This window comes from Ruditapes philippinarum, unplaced genomic scaffold, assembly GCF_026571515.1.
Source record: "Ruditapes philippinarum isolate M1 unplaced genomic scaffold, ASM2657151v2 ctg2182_1_1_1_1, whole genome shotgun sequence".
NCBI lineage: Eukaryota > Metazoa > Mollusca > Bivalvia > Venerida > Veneridae > Ruditapes > Ruditapes philippinarum.
Window position 1 is genome coordinate 170063 of NW_026856561.1, and position 26071 is coordinate 196133.

Consider the following 26071-nt stretch of genomic DNA (forward strand, 5'->3'; position numbering starts at 1 on the left):
TTACATTTTTATATATTTTCTTATCTGATCGAAATACTTCTTTATGAATATTCTGTGTTAGGTGTATATCGTGCTAGATTGGATATAAAACGTTGATTGTATTGTTACTTTATTTGAGTAGAAAGAAATATTTAACAACTTTCTTGTAAACAACTTTAATATAACATTTTTTTCTATGATAAAAACAAAAACTTTAAACTTTTATTTCTGTGATAAAACTCAAGACAAGCTACATCGAAGATGAACCAGTCCGTACTCGTCAATTGTAAGTGTTTTTACATATACATATAAAACAAATTCAATGTCTCTATCTTGCGTATTGTTGTTTGTTTGTTGCTGCTCTAAATAAGCATGACTATCACTAGATATCTTATTGAAAAGTTAAAGGTTCAATATGTGTGTTCCTTAACAAGATTCTGTAACCATATATGTTTAATGTTGTTTTTTCTTCATTTTTTCCCTCTAGAAGATTTATACCGTTGCCTTTTCTCCATAAAACAACTTCATACATTTATCACAATTCTTTTCTGCTGTCTGCAATTCCTCTGCTATTCGCGGATCAAATAATGTAGCTAGGTCAGCATCAAGTAAATGTGCGCGGACTGAAATATAAAAACATGCACGGATCTTAAGAATTTCCTAGATACATGTAATTCGCTATTCCTTGAATGACAACGTATTAAGGTGGGATTTAACTCACTGCAGTGTTGGAGCAGTACCTTTAGACGCTTCACAAAGTAGAAATAAAATCACTTTTTTCGCTGATTCTTACATTTTTCCATTCATTATTGTATATAAATATGTGTGAAGAGTAAATTTCACGTTTTAAAGTTCATTTCGTCGGATGAAAAGGCGAGATTTTAGCATTTAATCATTCGAGCGCCTTGTCCGATATAATTATACCCTTATACGTACAAATGTATTTAGTATGGTTGGTGGTCCAGCGCCTTTTTTCAGTCTCACTCTTTATGGCTAGGCCTGGGTAAATTCTCGCAGATAAAAACGCTTTCATCCATGGCGTTACAAAAGACTGGCTTATTAAAAGAGTAGTAGACGCTGCCCTTCATACTAACTTGTTTGGGTTTTTCTCATTTAACTGGGAAGAGGTCTTAGCCTCTTTATTTTAGGAAAAAGTACCGCTTAAATTGCTAATTTGAGAAGTAAAAGCGTCTGTGTAAATTCAACTTTTTTTGGCGAAAACTGCATGATTTTAAAGAAAACTGCTATTGGGAGATAATCGCTGACGTCATTCTACCTTTGAAGCGCAAACATTACAAGTAAACAGTTCCAAATTCACCTGTATGGATAAAGGTAAGCCAAACGAAATGAACGGATGATCGGCAAATTGTACTTATTGCAAAACATGTAACAGTTTTATAATTCATAAGTGATATTGTAAAATTGGACTAATCTGCAGACTTGCACACAACAATTGCTATGATTTTTTTATTGCTGATATTTCAGTGTAAATTAATAACATTTTTCTTTGGGTAGATCTACTGGATGCAACTAAATAAATCACTTGAAATCATTAATGCATTCATATAATCTTATTCAAGTTATTGGCTTGCAAGCCTTTTTCTTATTTTTACCTGATTGAAAAAACACTACAGAATCTCACCGCTTGTATTAAGAATGGTTTCTTTCATCTCCTCGAGTTGTCTGTTCAGTCTATCCAGTTCATCTCGGACCTCCTCGTGACTGTAGCTTCGGGAAATTTCAGATGATTTCTCGGACAATGACATTCTAAAAGTTTCTGAAAAGAGTAAAAAATAAATGTCATAAAAGGTGCCGTAAAAAGCACCATCCTTTCATTTTTTTATTTTTTTTTTTTAGATTTTTTTTTGGTCCCAGTGATAACTTAATTACAGAGCTCTTATGAAAACAGCTTAATTAGGCCTACGCCTCAAATGAAGTGGAGAGATCTTCAATTCATGTACTGGCTAAGTACTGCGCGCTTTGAAAATCAGTAAATCAATAAGAGAGTTGTCCAGTTATTTAAAGACATTCTATGCTAACCTTTGGTATAAAAAAACCAACCTTTATTGCAAAAATATTGAAATCTAGATAAATCTGACTTTGTTTAATTTGAATTAGAGAATGCACAACTGACTGTATATAGAGTTTCAAACGTAAATATCTTCTCTGTGCTTAGTACCTACTACAATACGTCTTATTTACATCTGACGGTCAGACTGTAGCGTAGAACAATTATCAGTATGTTCAAATATCAATTTTGAACAAGAATTTTTTGACTTATTTTATAGCCGTTATTGTGTCATATTCCAAATTGAAAATAGTATATAAGTTACTAACTTATATACTATTTTCAATTTGGAATATGACCCAATAACGGCTATAAGCCAAACTTACCAATCCACAGGAAAAAATCCCCAATTGAAAGTTACTAAATAAAAATATTTATATTTTCTAAAATCATCGCAAATAAGGGCTTCTTCACTTTAATACAGTAGTGCTTAAGTGTTTGAAGTTCTTATCATAGACAGTGATTCTTTGCATCCATTTGCAAAATTCCCGTGATGCATTTTTCCCCAATTTTTTACAAAACACTGCTAAAATTCCCAAATCCATGGGTATGGGTCATGTTCCCAAAATCCTTGAAAAAAATCCCTGTTGAACATACTATAAACTGCCCGTAACCACGGATTATATAAATCCGTGCCGTAACGGGGAAAATATTTTAAGATTATCGATATTTCTAGATCTACAGTAGTTCAGAGGTCTGGATATAAATAAGGTGAAAATTAAACAAAATTCAATTTATCTACGAGACCCCTGGAAAAGTAGCAGCTACAAAGATACAATGCCAAAACCCCGTCTGGAATTTGAATGCATTTCCCTTGTTGAACATCAAAAAATGACCGTTTTATTATCAGGGTTAACTATGTGAGCAAGTCTTAATAAAATAACATAGTTTAAGCTTTACTTATAACTTACATAGTAAAGGCACCACCTGATAAAGTTTGATTCAAAATATCTCTAAGTGTTTTACTGGATGCAGAACAAAAATATATCTTCAAAAAATCGCGCACATTAATCTCTAAAATAATCTTTACGCTGTTACGTGTTCAAAAAGTGATTTTAATATGAATTGCAAAATATCGAGTAGATTATTGTTTAAATTATTTTTTTAAAATATTTTAATAATTATAAAGGGATACTGATTGTGAAAATTGCCTGTGCTTTTATTTTGAATGATGTTTCCACTTTGATTTCGGAGCTAGAATCTACATAATTTAGCGGGAATCAATGCGTCATCATGATGCAGATCGGACGAGTTTATTTACTAGAAGGGAGACTTAAAATCGTTTAGGCTAATTGTGGAGAAATTTTGTATAATTTTTCATTTCAGTTCTACTTTAAATATACTTTAAACAAGTATGTACAATCTGCTCACATTTAGATAATTGTATTGGGACGTATTTCTTCACATCTATTTTGTCTTTTGATTGTCACACCCTCGTGCCATTTACAAAACATGTTCTCGAAAATCAAAACACAAGTCAAGTCTTCAAAACATGGACTATAAAGGTAGAATCTAGATTGTCTAAGTAAATATTTTGCATGAACTAGTTTTTCAGATATACATCTGTGTAACAATAAAATATAACTTTTAAAATACACTCAATTTGTGTCATTTTGCACGATAAATTATTGTCAACTCGGCCCTAAACAAACTCGGTCCGGCCGTATTTTTATGAATGTTGTCAAATTATGATCCAGTGTTTTTGTTTGTAATTTTGTGACTATATGTTTTTCATTGAAATTATCCAGTGTTTTTGTTTGTAATTTTGTGACTATATGTTTTTTATTGAAATTATATAGAAAATTTTTCTCCTTCAGTGATATTTTGTACAAAAATTAGGGACATAGATTTAATTAGAGGTGCAACGATATGTTACGATATATGTTACGATGCATTGAACAGGCTGGTGAAAATGCCCGTCAGGCCAACTTTAAAAAAATGTTCGTTTGCAGTAACCCGACCGACTCGCAAAATTTGCCCCTACTCAAAAAATTTTTTTTGAATCAGAAAATTATGCCTTGTGCTTTGTTTTCGTTCTTTTAAAGGTTAATGGAAGCACGGAGTTATATTACAAGGATCGGACACTTAAAGTCTCGTCGCGCGCATGCGCGGAATCGCACATCGGATAATAATTCTAAGAAAATAAAAGATAACCAAAATATTTTGATTTGTATAATATATCAATGCTTAATAAACATAACAAGTGAGAAAGAAACATATTAATTACTTATATAGAAATATGATGTTTTTATGTCTAAGCCCCATCAGGCATTTTCACCAGCCTGTTGAAAGTGCCCATTTCGATTCCGAAATTAAATATAACTTATAAGAATTTTGATTCAGTTCACAACCAAAATTAAATACGGAAACAATGTGAGTTATTGTCCCACAGTTACCGAATTTAGCACTGGCCTGGTGGCCCATGGCCAGTGAAAATTAGTTCGGGCCAGTGAAACTTTTAAGAAAATTTAGTTAAATATATTGTAGAATAAATTCGAAATTGGAATTCAGGCCAGTAAATTTTAATGATTGGTCCCAGTCTAACTAGCATGCCGCTAATTTACATGAAATACAATTGGTTAATTTAACTCGGACATCCAATCAGCGAGCAAGTAATGTATTTTCTCAAAGCAAATCATAATGGATTCAAACGTCAATGTAGAAAAAATAAATCTAAAAATCCTCCAATGTATCTTAAATAAATGTTGTGGAAAATGACCGAAATGCTTTGGGTTTGGGGAGGATAAAGAATTAAACAAGCCACACGTAAGATATGCTTTGCCGACGTGTCATGTCGGAAGTCGATAAGTACAACTAACTTGATGCAACCATGGCTTCAGTTAGTCCTACAAGCCATGGTGCAATACATGAAAAGAAAGAAGCCTAGTTTTAGTTTGAGAAAAGTCAGATTTATAAGATTACTAGTCACATTGGGGCGTCCGTGGCCGAGTGGTTAAGGTCGTTGACTTCAAACCACTTGCCCCTCACTGCTGTGGGTTCGAATCCCGACAGGGACTTTGGATTCTTTCATGTGAGGAAGCTATCCAGCTAGCTTACGGAAAGCGGTGGTTCTGCTCAGGTGCCAATTCGTGCCTGACATAATGCACGGAAGGGCACCTGAGGTCTTCCTCCACCAGTAAAAATGGAACGTCGCGATATGACCTATACTGTGTTGATGTGACGTAAAACCCAAAACAAACAAACAAAACTAGTCACATTATTGTGATAGTTTGTTAACCCATTACTTCATGAGCATTTTGTGAAAAATGGCTGTTTTCATTGAAAAGTCTCCTGTTACAAGTTCAAATTGCTATAAAACTATAAAAACTGCTTTAATATGAATCAAACTTGACACTAATGTTGACTGGACTATTGACTTTGTAACAACGTGCTCAGTCTTAAATTTTCTGTTACCATGGCAGCGAGGGGACATCTCAAAATTGCCAAAAATCACTAGTTTAAGTTGATTTTTTTCCATCAAAATTGATTTCAAAGTGCTGCAACTTCTCAATGGATTGATATAGAGTGAAAGGCTTTTCAGCCTTGGTTACACGTTACCTTATGATCGATAGCGTCTCGCAAGTCCAAAATTTTCTTGGCAATTAGGGGGACTGCTGCCCCCCCCTTCAGACCCCCCAAACAGAAGGGGGCACATCCCCCTTCTTGCAACCCCCTGATGTATCTTTTGGATAGGGGGGCGCGCCGAAAAAGTGGTCACTTTTTTAAGGCCATCCTTAAAAAAATGTTTGTTTGCAGTAACCCGACCCAGAATTTTCAAGGTGGGTAGGTAGGTCGATTTTTTTTTTTTTTTTTTTTTATTGAACTGTACTCCCCAAAAAACATGGACTTTCAAAATGCTGGATAATATATGCTTTGATAATCTGGTAACAATAAATAAATTGATAACTGAATTCTAATTTAATAAGAACTACATTTTATTTCTTCTATTAACCTTTAAAAGAACGAAAACAAAGCACAAGGCATAATTTTGACTCAAAAAAAAAATTTTTTATCCAGACCATGAAAAAAAAATTTGAGTAGGGGCAAATTTTGTGAGTTGGTCGTGTTACTGCAAACAAACATTTTTTTAAGGATGGCCCAAACAACATTTCTCAAACAAAAACAAGTGTTCAATGGGGGCCTAAATAAGGCATTTTTTCATCATTTTGAGACAACAAAAAGGGGGGGGGGGTTGAAAAAGGTGATAAAAGGCGTGTATATCGTGTAATGGGTTAATCCCCTTCTGTGTAGCTGGAAAGGGATTATAGGAATGGCCTTCTTCTGTCAGTCTGTCTGTCCGTTACACTTTCGTGTCCGCTCCATAACATTAAAACCACTAAAAAAAAATTAAATAATTTGTCACCAATGATCCCTTTTGTGAGACGATGTGCAGAGCGCAATAATTGGGTTGTTAATCCTGAGGTCATGGTCACACTTAAAGGTCAAATGTTAAAAAGTCTACATTTAATGGCCTCTCCATAACTTTTAAAACGCTGTAATGTTTTTAAAATGACCTTGCAGAAATCATCAGCATTTTGACACGATGTGCAGAACCCAACATCCCGGTTTCTACCCCAAAGGTCAATGTTAAATATTCTCCATAACTTTTTGACTTTATAGAAGATTTTAAATAGCTTGGCACAAATAATTCAAATTACTATCAAGGTCATGGTTTGTTAAAGGTCAATAAGTACACATTCATGTCCACTGGGGAAGAGGATTTAGCTGTCCTTCAGACTGCCTTGTTTGATAAGAATTGTTTTCTAAATAAATTTAAATAAACCACTTTTTAGTTTCATCAGCACTACTACTAATAATAAGTTAGGGATAAAATAAGTTAAGACAACTAAAAAAATAAAAATAATGGAACATAATTGTTCAGGGCCACTGACTTTTACAGCAAATAAGCAAAATTGTAAACTGAAGACTAAATAGTAATCACACATGACATAACACCTAGACATAACAGAAGCACAGACACTTGGTCGTCAGACCCTACCCCCTGGCTTGAATAGCCCCTGTAAAAATTTAATGGTCTGTAAAAATCTTTCAATGTGTTTGCACGAAAGGACATCTGACTTATTCATTAAAATTGTTTTTAAACCACTTGTACAAGAACTAAAAGAAAAATCCTTGTTCCATAAAGTCTCAAGTAAGTAGCACGGGACTCTGTATTACCTGCATACTTGACTTGTCCTATATGTGTGCATTGAAGTTCATTGATGAATTCAATAATATTTTGTGTGTAGCAGAACAAATTCAACTTATCATTACATTTTTAGCTCACCTGTCACAAAGTGACAGGGTGAGCTTTTGTGATCGCTTTTCGTCCGGCGTCCGGCTGTCCGTCCGTCGTCCGTCCGTAAACTTTTGCTTTAAATGACATCTCCTCATAAACCACTGAGCCAATTTCATCCAAACTTCACAGGAATGTTCCTTTGGTGGTCACCTTTAAAAATTGTTCAAAAAATTTAATTCCATGCAGAACTCTGGTTGCCATGGCAACCGAAAGAAAAATCTTTAAATATCTTCTTTTAAACAACCCCAAGAGCTAGAGCTTAGATATTTGGCATGAAACATCTTCTAGTGAGTGTCTACCAAGTTTGTTCAAATAAAAGCCCTGGGGTCAAAATTGGTCCGGCCCCAGGGGGTCATTGATTTTCCCTATATGCATATAGTAAAAACTTAAAAAATCTTCTTTTAAAGAACCCAAAGAGCTAGAGCTAAGATATTTGGCATGAAACATCTTCTAGTGAGTGTCTACCAAGTTTGTTCAAATAAAAGCCCTGGGGTCAAAATTGACCCCACCCCAGGGGGTCATTGATTTTCCCTATATGCATATAGTAAAAACTTAAAAAATCTTCTTTTAAAGAACCCAAAGAGCTAGAGCTAAGATATTAAGCATGAAACATCTTCTAGTGAGTGTCTACCAAGTTTGTTCAAATTAAAGCCCTGTGGTCAAAATTGGCCCCGCCCCGGGGGTCATTGATTTTCCCTATATGCATATAGTAAAAACTTAAATATCTTCTTTTAAAGAACCATAAGAGCTAGAGCTTAGATATTTGGCATGAAACATCTTCTAGTGAATGTCTACCAAGTTTGTTCAAATAAAAGCCCTGGGGTCAAAATTGACCCCGCCTCAGGGGGTCATAGATTTTCCCTATATGCATATAGAAAAAACTTAAAAAATCTTCTTTTAAAGAACCCAAAGAGCTAGAGCTAAGATATTTAGCATGAAACATCTTCTAATGAGTGTCTACCAAGTTTGTTCAAATAAAAGCCCTGGGGTCAAAATTGGCCCCGCCCCAGGGGGTCTATGATTTTCCCTATATGCATATAGTAAAAACTTAAAAAATCTTCTTTTAAAGAACTCAAAGAGCTAGAGCTAAGATATTTAGCATGAAACATGTTCTAATGGGTGTCTACCAAGTATGTTCAAATAAAAGCCCTGGGGTCAAAACTGGCCCCGCCCGGGGGGGGGGGGTCATTGATTTTCCTTATATGTGTATAGCAAAAACTTAAAAATCTTCTTTGAAAAAACCCAAATAGCTAGAGTTTAGATATTAAGCATGAAACATCTTTAAGTAAATATCTACAAAGTTTGTTCAAATAAAAGCCCGGGGGTCAAAACTGGCCCTGCCCCAGGGGTGTCATTGTTTTTAACTATATGTGTATGGTAAAAACTTTAAAAATCTTCTTTTAAAAAACCCAATGAGCTAGAACTTAGATGTTTAGCATGAAACATCTTCTTATGGGTGTCTACCAAGTCTGTTCAAATAAACAAATAAAAGCTCTTGGGTAAAAATTGGCCCGGGGTTGGGGGGGCCTATATACAGGTGAGCGACCTCAGTGCCATCATGGCCCTCTTGTATTTTGTTCTGAAGCATTTTGTTCTGTTTAAAACTAGAGAATGAATAAGTTACCACTTATTATTTATCTATTTTCAGATTTCTATGTAGAAAAGCCTGAATACATTGCAGGAATGGAGCTACAAGAGGAAGTGAATCAAATGCTTCGTCATGGCCAAAGAGAATGTCTTCATCTCAAAGGTTTGATTCGCAAAGTGAAGTCTGCACAGGCTTTGTTAAAGATGAGAAAAGATGAAGCAAAGAAAGATTTGGAAGGCTACGTTAACAAATTGTCTGAATCACTGATAGATTTCAGGTAATAAAGAAAGTGGGAGGTTTTCCATTACTAGTGTTTCCCCTCAACCCTCAAGTTATGAGGTAAGGTAAATAATATGGACCAAGTTAGTTACCATAACAGTGAAATTGTTAATTTTGGACACAGTTTTGCAAAAAGTAGGAATTTTCAGCATTTAGAAAGTTTAACTGTTAGCTTAATATCTCAAATTGACTTGTCTATCATTGGATCTTGACAAACCCTTTGAACACTTAGGGCAAATTTAAAAATATGAACTGAATTAAAACAGAATAATGCAGACCATGCACAGACATGATTGCTGATCTTGAGTGGTGGTATGCATAAAATCTTACTGCCAGCCAAAGATTAAAAAAAATGAAAGAAATTTTTCAAACTTGAAATATTAGTTGACTATCAAAGGCAGGTAGATTTACCATGCATGTTTGTAGAATTATGCCCCCTATTCTCTATTGCTTTATTTAAACTATACAGCACTGAGAAAAGTGGATCACGGACAGGTCTTATATATTGTCTGTAATGGAGGGTTGATGATCTTTATCAGATGTTTATTAGTGCCTAATATCTTGCCTGAAGCAGCATTTTAAGCTCTCCCTCTGCAAGGAAAACAGGAGAGATATCATACATCTTTGAAAGTTTTTATTTTATTTTCAGTCCAAAATTGTCAAGTTATTTGTATTTGCAGGGCAGAAATGCATGTCTCCATACGTGCAGAGGTAGAGCTTAAAAACAGCAAACTAATGAAGCTTTGTGAGAAATATGAAGCAAATATAAAATCCTACACCGAGTTATGTGATGCAGGTGAAAAATTAATGTATTTTGGGAAAAGTCTTAACAGTCCGGAGGAAAGGAGTAAAGCTAAGCAGCTTCTGCAAGAGTTCAAGTAAGTATAAAGATTTATTATAATTGCTTGCAATATGAAATCATTAAAAAGTATATTTAACCTTTGCAACGCTAAATGACTGAAACATGAACAGTGCAGACCATGATGATTGATCAGACAAGAAGAATGTACTGGCTGATCTTACTTTGCACTGGTCACATTGGTAGAATCAGTTTCTACCAGCAGACAATGGGTTACTTATCGTCCCATTTTAGACTGTTTCAGAAAATATAAAAATATAGTGGTGGCTGGTCTTGGTCTGCACTGGACACATGACAGGTATATTCAGCTGCAGCCATCAAGCAGGATGGCCACCTGTTTATTTCAATCAGTAATCTTGTTCCCTTAGAACAAGAAACATATTTTAGATATGATAGTTATGATAAAGTGGTTTTCATGTTGCTGACTTTTTATCCCTCGTCGAAAGGCGGCGGGGGATATAGAAATAGTCTCCGTCCGTCCTTCCGTCCAACATTTTTGTCCGGAGCATATCTCAAAAAGTATTTGAGGTATCAACTTGAAACTTCATAGGTGGATAGATCTCATTGAGGAGGAATGCAGTGCACAAGAATGATAACTCTACCCTGCATAATTTTTGAGTTATTGCCCTTTGTTATTTTTCAAACTTAATTTTTGTCCAGAGCATAACTCAAAAAGCTTATGAGATATCAACATGAAACTTCATAGGTGGATAGATCTCACTCAGGAGGTGTGCAGTGCACAAGAATGATAACTCTACCTTTCATAATTTTTGAGTTATTGCCCTTTGTTATTTTTCATACTTAATTTTTCACCTGAGTGACGCATAACTCAAAAAGTCTTTGAGATGTCAACATGAAACTTCATAGGTGGATAGATCTTATTGAGGAGGAATGCTGAGCACAAGAAAGATAACTCTTCCCATTATAATTTTTGAGTTATTGCCCTTTGTTATTTTTCATACTTTTTGTCCGGAGCATATCTCAAAAAGTGTTTGAGTTATCAACTTGAAACTTCATAGGTGAATAGATCATATTGAGGAGGAGTGCAGTGCACAAGAATGATAACTTTACCCTGCATAATTTTTGAGTTATTGCCCTTTGTTATTTTTCAAGTTTAATTTTTGTCCTGAGCATTACTAAAAGCCTTTGAGATATCAACATGAAACTTCATAGGTGGATAGGTGTCATTGAGGAGGAGTGCAGCACACAAGAATGACAACTCTACCCTGCATGATTTTTCAGTTATTGCCCTTTGTTATTTTTCATGCTTAATTTTTGTCCAGAGCATAACTATAAAAGCCTTTGAGATATCAACTTGAAACTAAATAGGTGGATAGATCTCATTGAGGAGGAGTGCAGCACACAAGAATGATAACTTACCCTGCATTATTTTTCAGTTATTGCCCTTTGTTATTTTTAGCCATCAGTATTCACATAGGTTTCAAATCTGTAATCACTTCAGCCATCAGTTGTCATTACCAAAAGACCTCTTTAAATTGAATTATTCTGCACTACTACATATATATTCTTCCAATGAGCAAACACATTTGGCGAGGGATGGCCATGTTGACATGGCTCTTGTTCCTCTTTGCTGTAGGGTTGAAGCACGCTAGAGATGCTGACACCTCCATCTTCTTGGCAGGCATACTCAGCTATATTACCCTAGCAGCCTGCTTTTTGCCTGAAATAATGTACCAAGGTGCAGACTCCTTAACCACGAGGCCTTTGCTGCCATTTGCCATAATATAGAAGGTCATCGTAATTTTGCCTTCTCTATCAGTAGAAAGATGATAGCTGTTTGTGACCAGAGTTGGAGGTTATATAGATGTTCGTATTTGTAAATCCAGATCTCTGGTATTTGATTGTTTAAGATACATTCTGTACTGGTTTCTGACCAATCAATTACCTTAAATCTGAGTTTGAGCTTAGACGTATTCTTTGTTACCTGTGACACAGACATTGACATTGACACTTATCCATGATTACCATATTGTAAATGGTAAAAAGGATATTACTGTTCTTGCATGCTTGTGTCTCTAAGTGCCTAAAAAGGATTTTGCTGTTCTTGCGTGCTTGTGTCTTTAAGTGCCTTTGGTTATGGTTTTTTTTGCATAATGTCAATAATTATAATACGAAACAAAATGGAGAATGTTTATATAAGTAAAAATGTAACTTATAATAACTGATATTTCAAAAAGAAAGAGTGAAAAGTTGGTGATAAGGTATTATCTGACTTTTATTCTAAAGCTCTTTTTATTTCAGCCAGTTGTTAGAGTTGACATCGGGCAAAGATGAGATTTGTGCTCTGGTAAAACTGGAATTTTACCCTGCCCTACATACTGACAGCATTGTTCCTAATATGTTTGGTGACCTCATCATAGGAAGTAATACAAAACCTGCAGAAACTTCCATGTCTGTTCTAGCAGCAAGAAAAAGTAACTTTAGTAATGATCAAAGTTCTGAAACAAAAATAGGTGAAAAACCCACAAAACGTGCTGTAGTTGTTGAGAAACGAGACCAGTATACCCAGACAGATAAGGTTGTTGAGAAAGCAAACATTACTGATAAAACAGAGAAGCAGGTTAGTAACCAGGATTCTGCAGGATATCATAATATGCAATGTGATCAACAATATGTATCATATCCCCAAAATTCACCACCAGGTTTTGGACATGTTGCAATGCCTTATTGCTCTCATGAGTCATACCCCAACCTCAACCCACCACCGGGATTTTCTGTCTACCAGCGACCTCACGCCCCTCAGCCGTACCAAGTAGCTGGAATTCAACAGCCAAGTGTGAATCCATACATATTGACCAATACTCCAATTTATCAGGGTTCTGGTTGTAACGAGTGGTATGCTGCCATGACTACCTCAGCCAACAGTTATCAAGGCCAGAATACATATCCATGTCCTTACAGTAAATCAGTGCCACAAGACCCACCATGTTTTTATACATCAGAACAGCATTATACAGGTATTCCTCTTGTAAGTAAATCTAATAAATATGGCAAAAGTTCTTCCTGTCCAGATACTAATGTTAGAAAAGTTAGCAACAATTCCAATAAAACTGTTGAAAATAGCGAAGTTTCAAATATTCCTCTTCCAATGGGCCCTATGCCCAGACAGAATTTAATACATTGCAACAAAAAGATGGACATTGATTTTGAACAAACTTCTGAAGCTGTTGAAAAGACTTGTGGTGATAAAAGCTTGTATTTGGTATCAAGCGACAAAGAAAACTCTGGTAAAAACAGAAATGACAATTGTGCAGTTGAAATGGAGACAGATGAATTGGTAAACGAGGGAAAAAATGGCTTGTCAGAAATGAACAAACCTCAAAGTGATATTCACAGATTTGAAAAGCTTCTTGAAAGAACAAATGAATTGTTGGAATCGAGTCACATTAATGATGTTGATAAAACAAAAAGAACTGATGAAGCAGAGGAAGTGTTCATTAAAAAGTTGGATGCAGAGAAAACTACAAATATACAAAAAATACAAGATGAAAATAAGCAGAAAGATATTACTCCAAACAAAAATAGTAACATAAACAAAGGAACTCTAGGGACTGTAGACAGTTTATTATCAAGTATTGGTAAAGATTTGAAAGTGAAAATAGAGAGAGGCGAAGAAAATGTTACAACAATGAAACCATTAAGAAGACCCCTAAGACTTCCAAAGAAATGCCTGTCCCAGTCAAAGACAAGACCAGAATCTAACAATGATTCTTTGTCAAGTGTGGACAGTGGAGTTATTGCAACAGAAAACACAAATGACAACACCACTAAAACTACATTTGCTACCCAACTTGATAAGAAACTTTCTGTACCAGATCAAACAACTGAAAACATGTCTCCCTTAAGTCTTGATCAGGTAATCAAGCAAGAGAACACAGACAGTGTTAAAGTAGAGAATGTTGAAGAACCAACTGTAACAAATGGAACAGATATCAGTAACATTAAAGTGGAAGAAGTGCCAGACACTGAAGATTCCGAGTTACTCGATTTAAGTGTTTCATCTGGTACCAACTTAAGAGATGTAGTCAAGAGTAAAGGTCCATCAAAGTCAGAGGTTAAAGAATTGAATAAAATAACTCTGCAGTCTCAGACTCAGTGGCTAAAGGGTTATCTACAGCAAATGTTACCAGAAAACAAAGAGAAGGATACGAAACCTAAAATAACTGATGAAAATAACAATAGCTCGGAAAGTAACTTGACTGATAGGTCAAAATCAGAGAGTGTCAATATGGATGATGAAACTTCTACCGTGGTAAAAGAAGAAAATGTGCAAACTGTTGATTCAGGTTCAGATGTAATTGAAGCTGAACTGAAGAAAAAATCGGAATTGGAAGTGAATACCTCAAAGACAAAACAGACAAATAAGGAGTATTTCGAGCCAAACAAAGACAGTGTAACTGAAAGAAAAACAGATATGAGAAATCTGAAGAGTGCAGTAAAAGGATTTTTAGGTATCAGCTTTTTACTTTAAACAAAAACTTAAATTTCATTTAATGTAAATAAAATAATCATAAAGAAAAGTTTTTGTCAGGTCTAAAAATGTTTAAGCATTAAAGATTCATGCTAAAGGAAACAAATTTGTACGTAAATAGATAACCTTATAATTTGTTTTGTATTAAATTTAATCAACAGCATATTAAATAAAAAAAAAATCTTTAAGAAGTCTGTTGAGTAATTTGTATTTAACTCTGTTGTCCATGACTGTATTTCCTTTAGATATTGAAAGACACCAACAAATAATTGAAATAGTTACTGACGATCACTAGAGACAGGGATGATCTTTGTGGTAATGTAAATCATGTTTCTGGTCTGCTTTTGTTTTTAAGGTGGACAAAGAGAGGCTAATCAAAGGTGCACATCAACATATTCAAGACTTGGTGCCTTACAAGCTCATTGGTTGAAAAATTCACCAGGCACAGGTGAGTTGTTGATGAATAACAACGTTCTACATCGTTTCTAGTTATACTGAAGGTTGTTAAGATTTTACTCACATTGTCTCTTGTTGCCGAGGCACACAGAAGGGCAACTAAGGTCTTCTTCAGGTTAAAAGCTGGAAAGTTGCATGTGGTCACATTAATGTATACATGCTTGCTAATGTATACATGCTTGCTCAGAATTATTTTGCAATTTTAAGTGTTTTATATCATCTATATGTTTTATATCATCTATATATTTCTATATAAGTTTCTATAAATTCTAGTAATGAAGTTTTATACTTAGTTTAGTGAGAACTTGTATGAGATTTTGTAAATTTCAGCTATAAAAGCTAAGTTCCTGTTCAGTTGTTCAGAAGACATGCATTTTCCTATAGGAGTCACAACAAACAGTCTTCAACAGATTATCGTAGCTGATACAGGCAATCATTGTATCAAAATGTTTGATCAGAATGGAAAATTAATCAGAGCTTGTAAAGGGCATGTATGTATTGTGTTACATGTGTCTTGAGAAAATTGTATTTGTTTGATATTTTATATATACATGTTTATGTTAATAAATTTTGCATGTTTTTTGGTTCATTTCATGGGCCTCTATTCTAAGGGTTTTAATGTCAGTTGGATATTGGCTTCTTGGGCTAAAAATTGATGTTCTTACTCATCTTTGTATTCACCAAAACATGCTTAAACCAAGAAGTAACTTTTGCCAAAACAAGGTTGCACTTTCTGATACGTTCTTAGAATGACTTAATTTTGCTTTTATGAATGAAGTTGTAAATTCATACACAGGCTTTCTACTGGTCCCTACTTTTCCTACTTTTCCCACTTTTCCCTACTTTTTTCTTTTGATCCCTACTTTGCCCTACTTTTTTCTGAAATAGCCCTATTATCCCTACTTTTTCAATTTGAAATGAAATGAAAAAAGAAGATATTTAAAATGGTATTTCAGTTGTATTTTCAGTTGCAATTGATTAATAGTTCAGGTGTGTGTGTGTCTCCTTGTGATGTCCATCCTTGAAAGACTCATGGTCAGAGCTGCATTACTGGTACTGGTACTGCAGTATGTACTGCAGCGATTTTGCAAGTACTGGTACTGATACTAAATTACTCTTACAAAATTTTGCTACTACTGGTACTGCATTACTGTCTTTAAAAAGTAGTACTGCTATTGCATTACATGGATTTTTGGTTTTGATAAAAATGTCATTATTTTTACTCATATAGTAAAGCTGTAAATTCCATGTATTATTTTATTGTTGTGAAAAAGTAAGTTATCAAATCTATAAATAATTTGCTGCAATATTCCTTCAAATGTTAACATAGTATTCATCATAAAAAAGCACCAAAGACTTAAAGTAAAATTAAATTGAGATAAACAGAGTCAATAACTCTTTACTGGTAAAAAATCCTTATTGCAATCTTATTACAATGTATTTACTAGTAAAAAAAAGAGCAAAATAAACACTAATTAATTACTTCTATTCTAAATAATCCTATTTCAAGTGATATTGTTAGCACCATAAAAAGTTTTACATTGGTATAACTTGAACAGAGGTGTAAAGGTGTGAAAGGCAACAAAAAGACTGGTGGGTTTAAAATGTAAAATTATTGCATTGTATTACAGTTGAATCGGTTACTCAACAATAACATATGACATGAATATATGTTGTAATTATTGTTTGTAAAAAGTATGTTCGTTCATTTAAGTTGTAAAAATGCAATGTCAACTTTAAAGTAAATGATTTTATTTCTTTGTGGAATAATGTTTGCAATTATTTTGAATGACACTGTGTATTTATTCAAACTTTGATGAATATATAAAAGTATTAGTACTGGTACTTATTTACTTCCCCCAAAAAAGTACTGGAACTGCAGTACCAAGCTAAAATCAAGTACTGGTACTGGTAATGGTACTGCAAAACTTGGCAAGTACTGGTACTGGTACTTAAGTACTACACCCTTAGTACTGATGCAGCTCTGCTCATGGTGCCTTGGCAAAACATTCAGCAACATTCTGGCTTTGAGGTGCCTCACAGTCTTTCAAGCATGGACTGAGCTGAAGATACATACAGCCGGATTTGGTCTTGGTGATGGTATGTTTTGCTAATTCTTAAATAAAACGGTAAGAAATTCCTACTTTTTCCCTACTTTTTAACATCAGAAATCCCTACTTTGCCCTACTTTTTGGTAAAAAAATGCCCTACTTTTTCCCTAGTTTTTTTGGTAGAGGCAGTAGAAAGCCTGCATACACTACACAAGAAAAAAGTGCTAAATGAAAATATTAGTTTTCTTACCGAAATATGATTTATATGCAGTATGCAAAAAAAAGAATCAAACAATGACTGCTGTAACATACTGGATTATATAGCTCTCAGGTAACTGTTTAGGGGAAATTCGACATTACCACCATAAAAAGTTACCCTCAAGTTAGATATTCCAGTCTGTACGGGTTTCTGGTGTAAGATCCTTAAAGCATGTACTGATATAATTATGCAGTCTCACCAGGCATTGTACTGGTTACTGTTAGTAGCTAAATTTTTGTATTTTAATATTGATATCCCAGAATTTTCAAATTGGACTGTTCCATTTTAAAGCTTGGCAAATCAATTACTCAAATTCAGTGGGTTAATGGTTAATGACTTGCTTTTAGCTTCGTCAAAGCCAGGTCAAGAAGCAACTATATGGTGTCACTGATAGGCTTGTTATTTATTACTTCAGAATATGCGTCGACCTTCAGCAGTAGTAGTGAATGAGTTTGATCATATATTTGTGAAGGATGACCTGTCTATCAAAGTGTTTGATAATCTTGGTGACTACATGATGAATATAGATACAGAATTTACCAGGCCATTTGGTAAGCTAACTATATTTAATAAATCATTTAACCCTTAATTTAGCTTAATTTTCAAGCTAGTACTTAAACCAAATCATGCTAAATATCTTATGGACTTATTCGCCTTTCAATCTGGACAAAACCATTTATTTTGTAGGGAAAATTTCAAACAGTGCAGACCACTTACATGCCAACTGATCTTGGTCTGCACTTCTTGCATGGGTATTTTCAGCTGCAGCAAGGTGGCTACAGATTAAAAAATATGTCATGATTTTAAGAATATCATCCTAAGTTTATTCACACTAACATAAGCGATTTATATTTTCTCTTTTAATGCAGGTCTTGTGCTTACCCCGGCTAAATGTCTGCTTGTGTTGGAGACGGACAGACGCCATCCAGCACTTGTGCACGTTTCTCAAGATGGCGGACATATCTGGAGGTTTCCCTATTTACCACTGATAAATGCCCCGCCAGGAAGCAAATGCCGGTTTATGGCAGTTTCTGAGAATCATGTACTAGTTAGTGATTTAGGTTTGTATACTTAACTGAGTTTGCAATTTATTATTGTGAGCTTTTTCTGAATAAACATAAAAAATGAGAATAAAAGAAATGGGATATTTGCATTTCTGTGTTAGTATGTATTAAAACAAAATTATTCAAACTTGATTATGAAGCTTATAGCTTCTTTTAAACACTCCCCAGTTTGCTTCCTTCAACTAAACACTGCTTTTGATGTGATATTACGAAACTGTTTTTGTTTCCCCAAGTACTGCTCTAAAAAATTATTCCCTATGTTGAGGCAACATAACAACAAGTGCCTTTCACTATTGTACTGAGATATTGAGATTTTAATATCATATTTAATAGAAAGTTGGAAAATAGCATCTCTTTATGCTGATTTTGCTCAGTTATGGTCTTGAAACTTGAAACTTTTTATTTAATTAAACGCCTGTTTCTATTTACCAATATTCAACGGCGTTGTACAGTACATATAAATAATAAGAACAAAATTGTGAATGCATAAGAATATGTGGATCAACATCAAATGAAATAAAAGCTTTTACATACAATTCCAATTAACATATTTTTAAAAAATTGCAGAGACCATAAAATGGTCTGAACTTTTAATGTCAGTGAGTGTATGTTTTCATGATTACAGGATTAAGCCAGATTTATATAACAGACCTTGAAGGGTTATCTTTCAAAGTGATTGGCATGCCAGGGCATGAACCACAGCAGTTTTATGAACCCTCGGGAATCTCAGTTGATAACTATGGCAACATTGTCATAGGAGACAGTAGAAACAATAGGGTGCAGGTATGTTTGAATAAGTCGTGTTTAACCTGCTACAACCAAGAAATAAGCCTCTGGCACCAGTAAAAAGCACAGCCAGCTTGACATCCATGCAGTCTGAACTGGTTTTCTACTGATGATAGTTCAAGTTTTGTATTTTGATTATGATATTGAAATCCCTCAAGGTTTGAATGGAATGATCTAGATTCAAGGCAGGGCAAATCAATTACGCAAAATCAGGAGGTAAATGGTCAAAATCAATAAAAACATAACATAATCTTATTTTTTCCACACATTACAAATGGACCAGGATTTTGGTCACTTCCATATGTTCATTCGAATCAGCCTTTGAATTTTTAAAGGGGAAGCTTGGGATCAACATCATTTGCAAAGTATGTCATTCCATTGCTAAGTATATGTAAACAAAAGTCATTTCAAGCAAACTTAAATGATTTGTTTTTCATGGTGGAATAAAGGGCATCATTTGCTGAGTGGTTGAGGTTGTTTACATCAAACCACTTGCCTTTACCTCAGTGGGTTCAAATCCCAACAGAGACTTCAGATTCTCCCATTTGAGGAAATTATCTTACGGTTCTACTAAGGTGTCCGTTTATGCCTGAAATATTGGTTTTCCTCCACCAATAAACCTAGAAAGTTGCTGTTTAACCTATACCATGTTGGTGAGATGTAAAGTCCAACAAAAAGAGAAAAAAAGAACCACAATGTATTAAAGTTACATCTAGAAAATAATTCATTTAGCAAGTCATGTATAGGAAACATTTTCTTATGATTAGTATCAGCATTGTCTGTTTAGTTATTAAAGTTTCTGATTCAGATACCTCACACCAATGTGGGTTAATTGTACCCAAGGGAGGGTGTAAATCCACCGCGAGACTTTGGATTCTTTCAAATAAGGAAGCCATAAAGCAAGCTTGCATACACAACAGTTATTTTACTGAGATTCACTGTTACATCTGAAAGAATTCTAGTATGCTACTGAAATCTTGCTCCTTATGACATGTGCGACTTACAATTAAAAAAGAAAACCCTATATAAATGATTAGAAAACCCTATAAAGTGATTAACAATGACAATCTATAAATATGTTTTACTTGCAGGTGTTCAGACATGATGGTTCATTCACAGGGTTGATCGACTTTGATGAAAAAATTGTCCGCCCATCTGATATCCATCTCACGTCAGATAATAAACTGATCGTTGTCAATTTTATCCATCACATCATCAAAGTATATCAGTTGCTAGGATAACGTAACTGAGAAATCAACAAGCTAAGTAGCAGTTACAAAAAATCACAATAAGGCTTCAAGAATAAGATTAAATTTGTGCAGGATATAAACAATTTTTACATTAAAACTGATATTTTTCAAGTGCCAAAATAAAAACGTTTGCAAATGAAATGTTCAATGAAACTTTTCAGATTTCCAATTTCACAAAAATAACAAGCACAATAAGCACTCCAAATGAAGGTGTTCTCTGAACAATCAGTAAGTGATGGCAGCATATAGCCAAATGTTTTTTTGCTTTTTGAAGTTAAAGCTTTGGTGTTGGGGGGAAAAAAATCTTGTGATTGAAAAATTCAAATGTCATTGTAGAATACAATGATGAAAATGAAAGCAGCTTTCATAATCTCATTTTAGAGAGGAATAAGTAAGATTAACTTCTAGTGTAATATAGATGATGTTATTTGGGAATAAGAGAAATTACTGATATGAGCCTTGTCATGACAAAACCGACATAATCGGTTTGCGACCAGCATGGATCCAGACCAGCCTGCGCATCCGCGCAGTCTGATCAGGATCCATGCTGGTCGCAAACCCACTATGTTGGTTTTGTCGTGACGTTGCTCATATGTTTTATAATATCACATGATGTACTAATTTACAAGTGTTTTACAAGGTAATTGAGTCTGCTGGTTATGATATACGATTTGTGTGTTCTCCAAGACTTAAAATTGCTGATGCATAAATAGTAAACAAAAAGTAAACAACAAAAATAACACAAACTATTGATATATTGTACTCCAGTTTATATTTTTCTTTGTTCTTTAACCCTTTCGCTGCCAGAGGGTTATTGTTTTATCGTTCACTTATTTGCCAGAGGATTTTCTAAGAAATTACTATATTATTAATATAATTATTATTATTTGTTATTAGTATTATAATAATTATATATGTTTCCAAAATTGTTAGTATAATAATAATTATTGTAGATGGTATAATTTTCTTTATATTTCTTATTATTTCTTTATTATTATTATTGATTTATTATTATTACTATTATTATTATAGAAACGGCTAAAGCCGTCCATATGGCAAATACGCCAAAAATAACAGGGACGGCTTAAGCCGTCCCTATGGCAGTGAAAGGGTTAACTGCAACTGTGATTTTGTTGTTACTATTGGTTTGATTATGTTGAGCAGGTAGGAAATCTGCGCTGGATCTAGACAATTTGAATTTTTTTTATTTTTTTTTTATTTACGGGTTTTGTCATATAATATTGTTAACATTTAAATAGATTTATATTTTCAAATAGAAGATATTATACTGTAGTTATTAGCTCACCAGAGCCGAAGGCTCAGGGTGAGCTATTATTATCAAAGGGGGATGCTCCGGCGTCCGTCGTCATGCGTCAACAATCGTCTTCTTCTCTGAAACTACTAAGCAGATTTACTTCAAATTTAGTCTGTAGCATCCTTTTGACAGTCACACTTGAATTTGCTCATGTCATTCCAATTGGCCCCTTTTAGGGGTCAGCAGAGCTAAAAATAGAAAAACCTTTAAACATCTTCTTCTACAGAACTAATGGATAGATGATCACCAAACTTTGTCTGTAGCATTCTTGGGTAGTCTTTTATCAAGTTTGCTCAAATTAATTTGATTGGCCCCTTTTAGGGGCTGCTAAAGCTAAAAATAGAAAAACCTTTAAACGTCTATTTCTACAGAACTAATTGATGGATGATCACCAACCTTTGTCTGTAGCATTCTTAGGTAGTCTTTTATCAAGTTTGCTAATATTATTTTGATTGGCCCCTTTTAGGGGTCTCTAGGGCTAAAAATAGAAAAAACCTTTAGACATCTTCTTCTACAGAACTAATGGATAGATGATCACCAAACTTTGTCTGTATCATTCTTGGGTAGTCTTTTATCAAGTTTGCTCATATTAATTTGATTGGCCCCTTTTAGGGGTCTCTAGGGCTAAAAATAGAAAAACCTTTAAACATATTCTTCTACAGAACTAATGGATAGATGATCACCAAACTTTGTCTGTAGCATTCTTGGGTAGTCTTTTATCAAGTTTGCTCAAATTAATTTGATTGGCCCCTTTTAGGGGCCGCTAAAGCTAAAATAGAAAAACCTTTAAACGTCTATTTCTACAAAACTAATTGATTGATGATCACCAACCTTTGTCTGTAGCATTCTTAGGTAGTCTTTTATCAAGTTTGCTAATATTATTTTGATTGGTCCCTTTTAGGGGTCTCTAGGGCTAAAAATAGAAAAAACTTTTAGACATCTTCTTCTACAGAATTAATGGATAGATGATCACCAAACTTTGTCTGTATCATTCTTGGGTAGTCTTTTATCAAGTTTGCTCATATTAATTTGATTGGCCCCTTTTAGGGGTCTCTAGGGCTAAAAATAGAAAAAACCTTTAAACATATTCTTCTACAGAACTGATGGATAGATGATCACCAAACTTTGTAGCATTCTTGGGTAGTCTTTTATCAAGTTTGCTCAAATTAATTTGATTGGCCCCTTTAAGGGGCCGCTAAAGCTAAAAATAGAAATACTGTTAATTGTCTATTTCTAGAAAACTAATTGATGGATGATCACCAAATTTTGTCTGTAGCATTCTTGGGAAGTCTTTTATCAAGTTTGCTAATATTATTTTGATTGGCCCCTTTTAGGGATCTCTAGGGCTAAAAATAGAAAAAACCTTTAAACATCTTCTCCTACAGAACTAATTGATGGATGATCACCAAACTTTGTCGGTAGCATTCTCGGGTAGTGTTTTATCAAGTTTGCTCATATAAATTTGATTGGCCCCTTTTAGGGGCAGCAAAAGCTAAAAATAGAAATACCTTTAAATGTCTATTTCTAGAGAACTAATTGATGGATGATCACCAAATTTTGTCTGTAGCATTCTATGGTAGTCTTTTATCAAGTTTGCTAATATTATTTCGATTGGCCCCTTTTAGGGACTGCAAAAGCTAAAAATAGAAATAACTTTAAATGTCTATTTCTACAGAACTAATTGATGGAAGATCACCAAACTTTGTCTGTAGCATTCTTGGGTAGTGTTTTATCAAGTTTGCTCATATTAATGTGATTGGCCGCTTATGCTAAAAATAGAACTACCGTTAAATGTCTATTTCTAGAGAACTAATTGATTGATGATCACCAAACTTTGTCTGTAGCATTCCTCATTAGTCATTTATCAAGTTTGATCATATGAATTTGATTAGCCCCTTTTAGGGGCCGCTTAAGCTAAAAATAGAAATACCTTTAAATGTCTATCTCTACAGAACTAATGGATGGATGATCACCAAACTTTGTCTGAAGCATTGTTGGGTAGTGTTTTATCAAGTTTGCTCATATTATTTTGATTGGCATCTTTTAGGGCTGCTAAAATTAAAAATAGAAATACGTTTAAACATCTTCTCCTACAGAACTAATTAATGGATGATCATCAAACTTTGTCTGTAGCATTTTTGGGTAATCTTTTATCAAGTTTACTCATATATGATTGGCCTCTTGTAGGGGCCTCTAAGGCTAAAAATAGAAAAACCTTTAAACATCTTCTACTTCAGAACCAATTGATGGATGATCACCAAACTTTGTCTGTAGCATTCTTGGGTACTCTTTTATCAAGTTTGCTTATATTAATTTGATTAGCCCCTTTTAGGGGCCACTAAAGCTAAAAATAGAGAAACTTTTCGAACATCATTTCCTACTGAAATAATTGATAGATGATCACCAAACTTTGTAGCATTCTTATGTAGTCATTTATCACCTTTGCATTAGCCCCATTTAAGCCAAAGCTTAAAAACCCCAGGTCATGGCATTTCTTCAAATTATTGTTTAAACATATTCTATGCTCAAATTTAATATTAGAATATATTGACATTCCAACACTGAAAAGCAGTTGTTTCTGGTGAGCGACTCAGGGCCATCATGGCCCTCTTGTTTATTATTCACTTATTATTTCATAATTTGAGATTATTGTCAAAACAGTTATTTTTTCATTGTTTTTCTTTTATCAGGTGTGTATGACTGCCATGTCCTCTTGTTAAGAAAATAATCCCAAATGATGTACAACTTGGCGCCTATAGTTTTCTCCATCATCGTTTAAGGTGAAAAAAATGTCATATGACCTTTTTGGTATTGGTTTTAACCTTGGTTAGCATAATAACTCTCATTGGCTGTTGAACTTTAATAAGTAATTACTCATGTACTTCAATTTTGTAATAGGCTACTAAGCTTTAAGTAATAATTTTTTTATGTCTGTTTGTAAAACTAACAAAGAAAATTAATTTTTTGTAAAAAATAATATTGAGCTACATTGTAAGTTACAGAATTAAAAATAAAAACCAACAACATAAAGCAACCTTGCCTTGGTATGCAATGGCCGCTATAATCCTTAATGCAATTACAAGGGAGTATACCTGAAGTTCAGAACTTCTAGACACCCGAAAGCGGTCTCCTTCTTTTTAAAACTATTTACTATTTACAAAATAACTAAATTTGATTTTTAAAGTTTCCAACTTTCACCCATGCAGTTAGAAAAGGGATTTTCAGAAAAGAAAGTTAGTATTAAAAGTTAGGAATAAGGTTCCAAGTTGCTTATACGGACCTCAAACATGTATACTGTGTTCTGTTTGATAACCCTTTATTACCTCATGATAAGTTTGAAGTGATAAACATTTATCATTTCATCTTTTTTGATATTTTTCTTCATTTCTTTGTTAACTGCTTTATGTTGAAATGGATAAGAACTTAACAATATTTGCTTTATTTTTTGCACATTTTTCTTTCCTTATTACTGTAATTGATAACAGTCCTGTATGGTCTGTCAATACAGTACTTTTCTTAAAATAAACTATTTGATTTCTTTAATCCAAAAGTGTTTATTTTTTCTATTACCTTACCGAAGACCAGTGCGTTCAGATCCCAGCAAAGACTTGATTATTTTTCCTGTGAGAAAGTTATTATAAGGAGTCTGCTTGTGGCAAACAAAACAGAAAAAAATGGATGAAATTGTTCTTTGTCATCACTCGCATCTTGTATAACAATGTTCATAAGTCTTTAAGGGTTTATTTCAAGAGTTATCTCCTCTTTAGTTTAAGACTTCCTTTAAACATGTTATATAATATTCTGGTAACAACCAAGGATGTTTCAAGATTTACCCTCAGCGTTTGTCAGTCTGTCCCTAAAAACTGTTTCCAGAGATCACTTTTAAGGAACTTTTCCAACAAATTTACTTAAAATAGAGAAAAAATTGAAAATTAGTTATACATATTCATCCTGAGAAAATTGGATCTTTTGATTATCTGTTGTATAAACAATTTCCTTACAAAGCAGGAAAACTTGACACATTACTATCATGGAATAGACAAACTAACAACTTTAAAGGATTAAGTTCATACTTTCTTCCACAATGGCATTATTGAATGGCTGGGGTTCTAACCGGTGGGGGACTTTTGCATTGCTTGCAATGCTATGATAATTGGCTGTTTGTAATTTTTTTGTTGGTTTTTACATTTTGCCAAAACAGTAGAGGTCCACGCCAAAACAGTACAGGTCATAGGCAACTTAACGACTTTACTGGTGGAGGAAGACCTCAGTTGCCTCTCTGTGCATTATTTCAGACAAAAAAGAACTCTAAACATTTGGTAAACT

At 34.1% G+C, this 26071-nt stretch overlaps 1 protein-coding gene and 1 long non-coding RNA gene across 4 annotated transcripts; one reads left to right on the top strand and one right to left on the bottom strand.

Annotated features, from left to right (window-relative positions):
- Window positions 1–389: 389 nt before the first annotated feature.
- On the bottom strand, window positions 390–3088 carry LOC132746996 (uncharacterized). Its single transcript, XR_009628062.1, has 3 exons — window positions 2959–3088; window positions 1622–1756; window positions 390–602 (listed from the first exon to the last, which is right to left on the bottom strand). It is a non-coding gene; the product is annotated as an uncharacterized LOC132746996 (long non-coding RNA).
- A 180-nt stretch (window positions 3089–3268) lies between these two features.
- LOC132747003 (uncharacterized) lies at window positions 3269–25295 on the top strand. Of its 3 annotated transcripts, none has more exons than XM_060736306.1 (10): window positions 3269–3399; window positions 8995–9211; window positions 9894–10091; window positions 12335–14544; window positions 14920–15012; window positions 15351–15511; window positions 17746–17881; window positions 18200–18391; window positions 19020–19177; window positions 20272–25295. In XM_060736306.1, exons 2-10 carry the CDS (start codon window positions 9030–9032, stop codon window positions 20419–20421), a joined length of 3480 nt encoding a protein of 1159 aa, XP_060592289.1. In that variant the 5' UTR covers window positions 3269–3399; window positions 8995–9029; the 3' UTR covers window positions 20422–25295. The 3 variants fall into 3 exon arrangements, with proteins under 3 accessions (XP_060592289.1, XP_060592290.1, XP_060592288.1); XM_060736307.1 differs by having other exon boundaries at window positions 3269–3354; XM_060736305.1 differs by having other exon boundaries at window positions 3275–3552.
- The last annotated feature ends 776 nt before the right edge of the window (window positions 25296–26071 follow it).

Bases quoted from the DNA above. Each gene is read 5' to 3' on its own strand.
- LOC132747003 (XM_060736305.1), top strand. The intron at 15,013-15,350 runs GTGAGTTGTTGA...TGTAAATTTCAG, and splicing joins GAAAAATTCACCAGGCACAG to CTATAAAAGCTAAGTTCCTG. The intron at 18,392-19,019 runs GTTTGTATACTT...TCATGATTACAG, and splicing joins TGTACTAGTTAGTGATTTAG to GATTAAGCCAGATTTATATA.